Source organism: Chelonoidis abingdonii, chromosome 5 (assembly GCF_003597395.2).
Source record: "Chelonoidis abingdonii isolate Lonesome George chromosome 5, CheloAbing_2.0, whole genome shotgun sequence".
In the NCBI taxonomy this organism is placed as follows: Eukaryota; Metazoa; Chordata; order Testudines; family Testudinidae; genus Chelonoidis; species Chelonoidis abingdonii.
In genome coordinates, this window is record NC_133773.1 from 29,070,980 (window position 1) to 29,083,069 (window position 12,090).

The window sequence follows — 12,090 nt, forward strand, 5'->3', positions numbered from 1 at the left end:
CAGTAACTTCTGTCTAATTTGACTATCTTAGTTACTCTGACAACAGTGGGTTCAAACTGATTGCTATTTTTAATCCAATTTTTCAAAAACAGACTGAGGGCGAAATTCACCTCTGTGCTGTTGTGTATCCCAAGGCCCACATACCACCTAAGTCCCACATCAAAATTTGTACCTAACTTTTTTCAAGTGCAATCATTTTAATATGCAAATCCTTCAGTTTACACACCTAAATGGGACTTGTGGAAATAAGGTAGTTGGAACTAAATTTCTGAATTGTTCACACTCAGAAAGTGGTGTCATATTTAGAGGTCAGGTTTATATCTTTGAAAAATTGGCCTTCTAGATTTGAGGTTGATAGTAACAAATTCAGATGCATTTGTTTACTTAACTATTATGTACACAAGTATTATTTGAAGGTAATCTTAATTCCCCCCTCTTTTTTTGTATAAAGAGCAGTTAAACATACTGTTTTTTGAGCTGTCACAAAGGCTACACAAGGCTCTTTCCAAAGTGAACACATCATTTTGCAAGTCAGTGAAAGATGGGCAAGAAGGAAGTAAGGAAAACTGTGTTCCACTCTGCAATCACAAGCATCCAGCAAAGCTTGTTATGGTTAAAAAAGAAGGTCAAAATAAGGTGCTGTTTGTTTCTTTTTTATGGTACTTAGATTATATTCTGTTAACAAATTAAAATGATTATATTGTGAAGATCATTGCTAGTATCAATTTGATTATTAATACATCATCTATAAACATTTTATTTACACACATATATAGTTAACTTGAGACTTGAGTTTCTAAATCTATAAATTTGCTAAATATCAAATTGAATTCTTTGGATAGTGATGAAAGACAGTTAGTACACAATGACATAACATAAGAATGGCCATACTGGATCAGACCAAAGGTCCATCCAGCCCAGTATCCTGTCTACCGACAGTGACTAGTGCCAAGTGTCCCAGAGGGCGTGAACTTAACAGGTAATGATCAAGTGATCTCTCTCCTGCCATCTGTCTCCACCCTCTGACAAACAGGTAGGGACACCATTCCTTACCCATGCTGGCTAATAGCCATTAATGGACTGAATTTATCTAGTTCTCTTTTAAACCCTGTTATAGTCCTAGCTTTCACAACCTCCTCAGGCAAGGAGTTCCACAGGTTGACTGTGTGCTGTGTGAAGAACTACAGAAATGAGTGATTCTGGGAAGCTGTTTGGTTTTCCAGCAGGTTTTTGGAGCTTACTGAAAAAGCAGATTTGTTCTCTTATTTGGATAGCATCCAATATGGGCCAGCAAATTTACAGATTGATTTGCATTTTCAAAATAAAATGTTGGTGGTTTATCTTTATTCTAGGGTCGCCTTTTTTATACTTGTGATGCCCCCAAAACTGACCAGTGTAAATTTTTCAAGTGGATAGAAGAAGTGAACCCAGGACAGCTAAAATCCAGACACAGTCTAGTGCTTCATGATATAAAAAGTATTGGAGCTTACCTCAGATGTCAAAAGATTTCTATCTATGAGGACTGCCAGCTTTTGGTGAGGTATAGTGGAATACAAAATATACTTCACACGGCACTATAAGAGTTAACATTTGTAAATACCCACGTATAAATGTTTTGCTGCTGTAATTCCATTAACCTCAGTGGAATTATACCAGCAGAGAATCTGGCCCATGTTCACCATCTTTTCTAATGAGGTAATGATTCTGTGGGGAAATTTTAAGAAGTTCAGACTGAGAAAGAAATACAGCAGTGGCATTTCAGGACTTTGCTTTCTTCATCAGTCTTGTGAAAACATTATTGGGTACCAGCAATTTGATAAATCATTTAAGCCCCTTCTGACTGTCGTTTGTTACCATTTGTGTAACTTTTCCCATAAATACATTCTGTTTGGGAAGATTTAACAAAATCCACTCAGTAAAGCCGAATTGGAAATGTTCTTTGGTAAGCATCTTTGCCAGCCAGTTTCTCCAGGATTTAAGCTTGCATCTTTGGGGGCTGTGGTGAATAATCAGCTGAACAGAACTCCCAGTGTGATGCTGTAGCCAGAAGAGCTGCTTCAAGGATGCATAAACAAGGGAGCTTGAGTAGAAGTAGAGAGGTAGCAAAGAAAAACTTCTGAATGTGAACATGAATTTACAACAAAGGGTGGCAATAAAGGTGTGATTTGCGTGAATCCCAGATCTTGACCCTAGCAGTGGGGTTATGATGGGGGAAGTAAAATTCCACCTCAGTTTATTGCATTTTATATTAAACAGCTCCTCTACAAGTGCTCTCTCCATTAAAGTGATTAAAATGGGATATTTCACTAGCCACCAAATTGCTGCAGCCTCTTCACCAGATAAGAATTCCCAGTGTTGACCGGGTGACGAATTGCGGTATATTGAGCTTTTCATTTTCAGAACAACAGGTTCATTGTGGCCCATTTTGGTAGTAACTAAAAGTCATTACCATTTGAAACTTCACCTGGGCATTTGCCAATGGTGAATGTGAAATGTTCCCTAACAAGTTGTGGGGGTCTAAGCCATCAATTTATGTAGACCTCAAGCTGTCAATTTTAAAAATAAACAAAAACCAACCTAAATCTAGTCCTCCTGGCTTTGGAGATTACCTTCAGTTAACATCAGGAAGTTTAAAATGACTGCATGGTGTTTTCTGAGTCAGCAGACAGCCAACACTAGTGCTTTCAAAGCAATCCATTTGAAACACTGCAGACAATTGTCAAAGTTTCATGCTGATGCTGAAATTTATGGACAGCAGTAGAGGCAACTGCCTAAGAAGTTCATGATTACTCTATAGGCAAAATGTATAGGTTTGATAATGGATAGAAAATTAAGGATAGTCTTGAAACAAACCATTTTAAGTGAAAAATATTTTTCATTTTTGTAGAAATTGCAAATTGTTTATAAAGTTTTCCAAACAGCTCGAAAAATTAGGCTTAATATGTCATGTGTGCCTTGCTACTGAAGTCATATAGCAAAGGAAAACAAATTTAACACTAAATGTTTGTGTTCTCAAAGTTAATGCTTTTATATTCAGCTATGCAACTAATAGCAAAGGGGAAAATGTTACATTCCCATTTCTTGCCTGGTTAAGTAGGTGGGAAGGTAAGAAATATCAGTGAAGTATCTCTTAATAGGTATAAATGTTTCATAAACTCTTCAAAGGAGAGAAAAAATTGCAAAAGTCATTAAAATATTTTAATATTTTTGCTGTTATTTGACAAGACTGATTTGTTTCATATGGTGAATCAGAAATCTGCCAGATTTTCACATAGATTACATACTGACTCTTGAAGTAATATTTTTTTTAAAAAAACAGAAGAGCCTTTGATGTTCAAAGAAAACATTGTAGTAAGCTAAAGAAATTGATGATTGCAAATGCCAGATTTGATGGGGATTCTAAAAGCAAGTTATATCTTAAATTGAGCAGAAAGGAGTACTCCTCTGTATACAGCAAAGGTAAGTGAATCTGAGTATCTCAGTGTCAGGTCTAATATAGGTTCCTGTTTTGTCTCTAAAGTGGTCTTCTAAAGCATTTATCACAGCAGAGAAAAACCTCAGATCCATCAGTCTTGACAAGCAATGAAGCTTAGTTCAGATTTTAGGAAGGTAGCTAGATGTATTGTTAAGTTTGTTCATGATTACAAAAGCAAAAACTTTGAAAACCATAGTCAGGAATAGTCAGTATTTGAATGGGGAGCCTTTAAGAAAAGTTCAGGTTATAGAAATTAGTGTAGGTTATTCAATAGTCACTCTTCTTTGTGAACTAGTTCAGACCTAGTGATCCATTGCCATGTTAGGGATTAGTGTTCTGCTAGAGGAACTGCCTTTCAGTGTAGACATATATATATTATCTGAAGGGTCTTCACCACTGTGGTCATTAAAGAACTTTTCACAAGGTCAAGGAAGTTGTCTGCCCTGGTGCTACAATCATATTACATTTTTGATAATTACATCCTGCCTACCTAACGTTCTCTGTAGTTTCATTTGGCACAGGTATTTTTCACTTCTGGACTTAAATTTAGTGTTGTAGTCCCCTATTTGACAGCTATTGTATTCCACTCGAGTGGGCTGCACTTCAGTGGTAGATGAGGTGTTTCTCATATCTGTCTAACTTATGCACTTTGAGATTTTTCTAATTGAAAGACAGAATATAACTATATAGGACAAATCTTCTGAAGTATACATGCACATTTGCCTCTGCATATACTAGGTACATCAGTACTCTAAAGTGTACTCAGAAGTCAGGGTTTGTGTTTACAGATACTGAAATTCTGTGTGGACAAACCACTTACTTGCATACATTGAAGTACTTGTGTGACAGAACTGGGTGAGGGCAACTGTGTTTATACCTCCACAGTTCAGAAAACTTGACTTTTAACACAATTCATAATTCCTCTTTCTATGTTCTCCATTGTATGGCAAATTGAGAATGTAATTACATTTTAATCTCATAGTGTATGGCAAAGAATTTATAGAGCTTTTGCAGGCTTCAGACTGTGTCACTCTTTTCTGCCAGCATAGTACCCTTTAAGGGAGCAGAGGAAAATATCTGTCTACTGTACAAAATGAAAAACCAGATTTTGACAACCTAAACCATGATGAGTAGCACCTTACTTACCAACTAGTGCCTTAGACTTCATTAGGACTACGTGTGGACTAAAGTATTATCCAACATGACTAAGACTATGTCTACACCGACACTTTCGTTGTTAAAACTTGTGTCTCTCAGAGGTGTGACAAAAGTTTTAACGACAAAAAGCACCAGTGTGGACAGTGCTTCATTGGCCAGAGCGACTGCCTTTTGTTGGAGGTGGTTTTATTTGGTCATCGGGAAAACTCTTTCCCTCAGATAAAGAGTGGCTACACAGTGCACCTTACAACAGTGCAGCTGCACCACTGTAAGGTGCACAGCATAGACATAGCCCAAGAGCATCAGAATCTCGCGTTAAGACGACTTTTGTGTTTAGTGTTTTCCTGTTCTTTAGCAAAATAGCTGCTAAGTATAATTGTAGTCTGGTTTAGCGGCTGGCAATGATTACTGTTTCTTTTAACAATTTGTCTGAAATCCAAATAATGTGAAAATTATTCAAAAAAAACCCTTTAGATTAGTTGGAAGTCAGTTAATACTAGTTACCATAGGGAAAACCTTTAGTACATTTGTTGTGTGCTTACTGTAGTTCATGGTATGTAAAGAAGATATTGAGAAGCTTGTGAATTATCTGATTACTCCCTTTCAAATGACTGTACCAACAAACCTTTTGAATTTTAAGCCTTTCCCCTCTTTATTTTAAAGAGTATTAATGGCTTAATTTGCAAAATAATGAATGTTGAGTATTTTTAAAAGCCTGCAATAGCAGAAACTTAAGTGAAATAAATTGATCTATTGTTTTGACAGATGACCTTTGGGTTGTTTCAAAGACTCTATTCTTTGAATCCCTGGACACTTTCATTGCATGTAGTGCTTTCTTTGGACCATCATCTAGCAATGAAGTTGAATTATTGCCTCTGAAAGGCTATTATCCCTCACATTGGTGCTCAAATAGTAAGTTTTATCCCGAAGAATTTTTTAATGCATTAATAGACCAATACTTATAAGAAGTATCTGAAATGGATGAGGAATGGGGTGACTATTTCTCAAACTTTATTATGAATTATTTTTTGATTAGCCAACTGTGCAAAGTATTATTTTCAGGTCAGTCATTTAAACAATTCCTTACTGGTTAAGCAATGAGCTGGTATATTTTTGTTATTAAAATACTCTATGGGAGCCCTTTTTGTAAGCCCCCATCAGAATTAATATATTTTCAAAAATGAAAACATTTAACATTGTTTTTTGAGTTGAAATGCTGATGCAGCCGTTGGTTCAGTGTTCTCTTTCCTTCAGGTTCTTAAATATCATGTCAATTTTCAGTATGTTCTTTATGGAGCAGGACAGAAGCCTGCACCTGTTGACACTGTTTTTAATACAACTTTAAGAGTGTAGACAAATACAGAATTCAAGAGTTATGTTTTCAATAGCTTTGTTAACTCAGGTACACTGCACATGCTTTATATACCAAGTTATTAATCTTCAGTCTATTAAATGAGTAAGAAATATCACTGTATGTGTGTGCAATGTGGCCAAGCTAACATTTCTATCCTAGCCAGGTGCCCAAAATTCAATGGGAGTTTTGCCCTGCGTGAGAACCACCAGACTGGGCCCTTAACTCTTCCAATCTATGACTAGTGTGTCTAGCTTTGCAATTTTAATGTTTTATATAAGGTTTCACATTCATTGATTTTCCTTTTAGATTTTAAAATGAGAGGGGGAAAAAAACCATCTGTGGCATTGAAGTAGTGCTATTTCATACCACTTTGATCAATTACAAAGCTGAAAACCTGAATGGAGATGTTAAACTAAACATGTCTAAAGAGACTTTTAAATAGCTTATAATGTTATTGTAAGACACTAGATTTAAAAAACAAATTTTCTTCATTGAGGTCTAACTACATAAACTTGAAATTTTAAGGTGTAGCTATTTTTGTATTATCCATATGCAACGACGTTTACATTTTCCCATAATAAAATGTAGTTCCTCCCCATTTGGTTAATTCAGAAAAGCGTAATGGAATTTGCTAGTTCTTAAATACTTTTGAGCTGAAACCAAGCACAAAATGTTTTTCCATCGTTTTTTTAAGACTGCAGAAAGACTAAAGGTAAAATAGGTGTTATGACTTTAATTGCAACATTCATACTGCAGAAAAATGGAGCAACTTTCAGGACTTGTGTGGGCTGTTGTTGGAAGATGCTTAAATGTGAACTTTTGTTTTTGATATCTTCTCATCATTTTATTGTAGTTTTCGTTGGGTAAAGTTTTTCATTGCGTAGTTTGTAAAATATACCTCAGAGTGAGAGTCTATACTAAACTATGCACTAAAAATAATCTGCAGACTAAGGATATGTCTAAACTGCAGTTAGACACCGTAGCTGGCTCGTGCCAGTTGACTTGAGCTAAGGGGCTGTTTAATTGCAGTGTAGAGATTCAGACTTGGCCGGGAACCTCCCACCTAGCAGGGGCCTAGAGCCTGGGTTCCAGTCTGAGCCCAAACATCTAGACCGCAGTTGGACAGCCGCTTAGTCTGAGCCCCATGAACATGACTCATCTGGCACAGACCAGCTGCAGGTGTCTAGTTGTGATATAGACATACCTTGAGTTTAATTATTCTGCACAAACTCTGCCACCACGTATTAAAAAGAATGAGCTATTTAGCTGATCAAAGATTGCTGTCTACGCATTGTAGTTCATGCTATGAAAAAGAACTCCACCAGTAAGAGATTTTTACAAAATGGAAGTGAAGCTAATCTATTGTTGAATAATGAACTTTTTAAAAGTTCATCTCCTAAACTCCATAACCAATGAAATAGTTTCCTTAAAATATTAGGGGAAATGCTGAGATTTTGAATCTAGGTTTCCATCCTTGAAGGATTTTCATGCCAGAGCTAGATATCCCTCAAAATAATGGGCTTAAAGGAAATTCTTATTGATCTTTTGCTCTAGAATCATAGGTTAGACATTGTAAAGTATTCAGTTTGGCTTCTATTTCAGCAAGGAAAGTTATTTATGCAGCATTAGAAATGAATTACTAGACTGTTTTCTGTGGCTGATCACACTTTGTAACCTCCTTTGTAATCTTTCCAGTGATTGTTCATGCCTTGCTGGTTTGTAATGCTAGCACTGAGCTCACAACTTTGAGAAATATGCTGGAGTACTTCAATCCAGCTACTGTACCACTAATGAAGTACCTACTAAAAATGCAAGTATAAGTAACCACTGTGCATGCACACTGTCTCGTGTGTGTTTTATAAGTGAATAGATGCAAAAGGAACAAACAAGCTTTAATTTGTGTTTACTGGACAAAAAGTAGGTGTAAAAAAAAGCTGGAAAATATGGCACTATAAATCATGTATAGTTGCACCTAATGTCACTTCAGTTTTCATTAATTTATGATGCAAGTAATTCCTTGCTTAAATTTCATTCAGGGATTTGAAGTATTTGTTTAGATGTGCCCCCACCCCTTATAACTTGGAGATTAATATTAGACATCTTAATGATCACTGGATTATGAAACTTTATAATACAAGTTTAATGTCAAAGTCAGTAACCATTCTAATTTAATGGAAACAGCCTTTATATTCCATTAATTAATATTCCAGTATTTCCTCCCTACATTTGTAACATAGGAACAAATTCATGCCAAGGATAAAAAGTGTTCTGAGTAGTCAGTCGGTAGTTTGTTCAGTGTATAAGACAATTGCAATGATCTCATTAAAGTTATCATTCACATGTATGATGACTTGTTTGACCATATGGAAATATAGACCACTGATAAAACTTATAAACCACATGTACAGTACAAATGCATAGATATGCAAACTTGTATGCCTCAAACTTCAGATAACTCTATCCTTCACTCAAGAGAAGTGTCAGAAAAACATGCAGAACTAAGAAATCACAGGAAGATTAGATTTAAAATATATATATATATATTCCCTGGTGGGAAAAAAGGGGAAGGGGAAGAAGAGAGCCAATCTAACAGCCATAACCCTAAGACTCATGAGGTGGCTTGTATTGATAAGCATATCAGTAACTTTTAAAACTTTGTGAGATTGTTTAGCAAACAGAAAATCTTTGGCCCAAATAAGCAGTGAGGGTAAGGTTTACTTAAAAAAAATAAAAATGACAGTGGGTTTTTTAAACCAATTTGATATTTAGAATATTTGTAACAGAATAGGAAAATATTTGGCAGACATATAAAGGTTTGCTATATTTCAAAAAAGAAGAAAGTTAAGAAAAATAATGCATGAATTTGGGATATAATTTAAATATACAACGATGAAAGTGAAAATATTTCCTCCTTTTTTACTTGAAGATCTGTTGAAAGTGTACTTTAGTTTTGACCTGCTGTTTTAAGGGGAGGGAATCAAAGTAATTTTACATGTATGCATGCACACCTAAAATCATGTGATTATAAGTTATGTATAGATGCATTTTGTTGAAAATGGTCTGAATTTACTGATCTGTCAACTCTTGTGTTTTTCTTAGGCCTTTCAGAGCCGAAAATGCTAACAGAGTCAACAAAAAAAAATTTATTCCGCCAGCTTTAAATACCAAGAGCACAATGATGTGTGGACTTCTCAGTCCGGAAGTAACACTAGGATTGGCCAGAAAGATGATCCAGACATTCCAGCTGAACCCAGATCAAGCTTCAGCACTGATTCAAATAGCTCAGATGATGGCATCACATGACAATGATGTACAAATGGAAAAACAGCAGGCCTTCCCTATCACAATCATACATGGTAAAAAGCAAATAAAAAACAGCCCTTATTTTTATTGGCTGATCCTTTGAGCCCCTTTACTGTACACGCCAGCAGCCAAAGAGATGCTAGATGACTTGATCTGTGTAAGAATACAAGTTGATGTGATGCTATTGTTAGTGGAATATTCATGTCTAAGTTCTTTAAATGCTGACATAATTGTACAGCTATCATAAGTTCCACTCCATTTGGAATACCCTATAGTGAAGGATATCTTCATGCCCAGTTTAATGCTGATTAATTTCAAACTAAACCAAATGGAAGTTAATGGAAGCCCCTACACATACAATGTCTTAGCTCGTTCATAAAACTACTGCCCTCTCCTTTTGCAAATCTTTCTTGAAGATCCGCTTCTTCCATGAGGCCTACAGGAAACATGCTGATTAAGGCTTTGATTCCACTTCAGGATCAGCAGCAGTCACCTGTGCCCTTGCAGCATCCCACTAAGTTGCGTAGGACTCTACATGAACTCTGGCTTCCATGTTAGCAGATCCAATTGCAGAGTCAGGCTTTGTTTCTTTTGCTTATTCATTCTCTCAATTTATCTAATATAAAAAGGGCTTTTTGCTCCATTGTGCTGTACACTGCTAAATAATCACAGAATCTTGCTTGCCAATAGCTTTGTCCTTGATCTTCTACTATTCCCTACTGTCTTTTTGCCATCTTGCTGCTTTGTATCCAAACATAGTTTGTAAACTCCTTAGTTCAGAGATCTTATTATTAAATCTGTATTGGGAGGCACATATCTTAGTCTTGGGTCCTATTAAAATAAATAACATTTATAATAATGTTGTTATCAGTAGTACTTTGGATCAAACTGCCTATTTTTTTAAATTTGTGTTATGCTGTCAGCACATGCATCTGTTTATAATTTATTCCATTTGTAGAGTAACTCAGGTCCCAGGTCTCTTCTCCTTTCTAAATATCTGCCTACTGTCCCTTCGGGGCATAATACACACCTTGTGGACTTTGCATTTACTTCTGAGAGTATTCCTGCCTTAGCAACTGTCAAGCATTCTCTTCTTCTAAACATTTCAGATAATTAATGCAAGATGTAGGCCTACGAGATTCCCCACACCTATTGTTTGCTCATGTAGCTGTCTGCTTCCCCAGGAAGCACTGAGAGAAAGATCAAGCCATAATACTTCAAGAACTAATTTCACTAAAAAAATTAAATGATGTTTCCTTGAAATAATTCATTTGTAACCTTTGATTTTCTTCCAAAATACTAGGTGTTTTTGGAGCTGGAAAGAGCTATTTGCTGTCTGTTGTGGTCTTGTTCCTGGTACAGTTATTTGAAAGCAGTGAAGCAGCTGAAGGCTCAAGACCAACTCCATGGAAACTTCTGATTGCTTCTTCCACTAATGTTGCTGTTGACAGGGTACTTCTTGGGTAGGTAACATTGAATTAAAAGGAGTCTAGACTTTTTCCTACATAAGTAGCAAATGACATTTATTTTTGTCTGTATGTATATATGTTTGTATGTGTGTATTATAGTGGCACGTTTGCCCTGTTAGACTTAATTGTGTTACTTTTTCCAGTATAAACCCTTTGGGCTAGATTATGTCCTTCTCTTCTCTTGTAACGGCTCTTGCTCCTCCCACTCTCTACCTAGAGCAGCTCACCTGAGCTCAAGGACTTCGTAAGTCCAGTAGCGTTAACTGTGCAAAGCTAAGTTTAAACTAACCTCCAGCAGACTTGGTCAGTCACGAGGAGAGGCACACTGCAGTCTCTTCAGGTGTGGCACAGCCTCCATACCTGACGCTCCCCTGTGCTCAGGGAGCTTCAGGAAGCACTATGCCTTTATTATTGGCTCAGAGTGGCTAATGGATTGGGAATCTCGAGACAGAGGGAGTGATGCTGAAAGATGAGAGGGGTGATTTGGAGATGGGAAAAGCTAGAGTATAAACAATTCATGGTGAACACCAGGTCAAATGAGTGACCAAATCAGCAAGCAGTGGGAGCAGCAAGAGGCTTTCAGATAAGGGGGAAGTCAGGATGAGTATTAAAGTCACTAAGAATAAGACAAGGGAACTGAGGAAAGGAAAAACCAGCCAGAGTCAAAGGAGAAAGTACCTTAGAAGAATGATTGACTGCAACCCAAAGTAAGGTGGGGAAGTTAAACACACTTCAAAGGAAGTGACAGTGTGAGAGACTGGGGCTGGAAACTATAGAAAGAAGATAGCAGCAGCATCTAGCACATAAAGCATGTGAGAAGGCAAAGTCACTGCAGGAGGGGGCAGATATGGACAAAGGAAAACAGCCAGGTTTTGTGATGACAAACATATATAGGTAGCAGAATATTAAGAGTTTATCTACCAAGTTAGTGTTGTTGCTAAGTGGAGCCAGGGGAGTAGAAAAGTTGGGAGGAAGAGGGAGAATATAATGAATAAGTTAAGTGGTAGGTGGGAAAACGAGAAGAGAACAAGCAGAAATAAAAGGGGACAGGGTTAAAGAGAGACACCAGCAGCAGTGATGAGTATTAGAAGGAAGTGAACATGAGAATAGGATTGAGAGATCAACAAGAGGAGCCAAGATAGGAAGGAAGTTGGAGAGATTAAGGTTTGGTGCAGCTTGTGGGAGCAAGTGATGGGGAGGAAAGGAGGGATAAGGAGAAGGTAACAGGATGCAGGTGAGGAGTGCTTTTGGGAGGACTATTATAGAAGTATCAAGCACCGTGAGAAATAATTAAAATTAATCTGCTCTTGTCAAAATAAATGAACAATGCA

The 12,090-nt window shown here is 36.8% G+C and overlaps 1 protein-coding gene across 5 annotated transcripts in view; it reads left to right on the top strand.

Moving 5' to 3' along the window:
* The window catches only part of ZGRF1 (zinc finger GRF-type containing 1), a 50,333-nt gene that overhangs the window by 20,622 nt on the left and 17,621 nt on the right, over nt 1-12,090 (top strand). For all 5 annotated transcript variants that reach the window (XM_032769733.2, XM_075066194.1, XM_032769735.2 and 2 more), the window contains 7 exons: nt 452-636; nt 1,353-1,540; nt 3,320-3,459; nt 5,399-5,545; nt 7,683-7,797; nt 9,087-9,343; nt 10,594-10,753. In XM_032769733.2, coding sequence (XP_032625624.1) covers nt 452-636; nt 1,353-1,540; nt 3,320-3,459; nt 5,399-5,545; nt 7,683-7,797; nt 9,087-9,343; nt 10,594-10,753 — 1,192 coding nt within the window. The remainder of the gene's footprint in view (nt 1-451; nt 637-1,352; nt 1,541-3,319; nt 3,460-5,398; nt 5,546-7,682; nt 7,798-9,086; nt 9,344-10,593; nt 10,754-12,090) is intronic.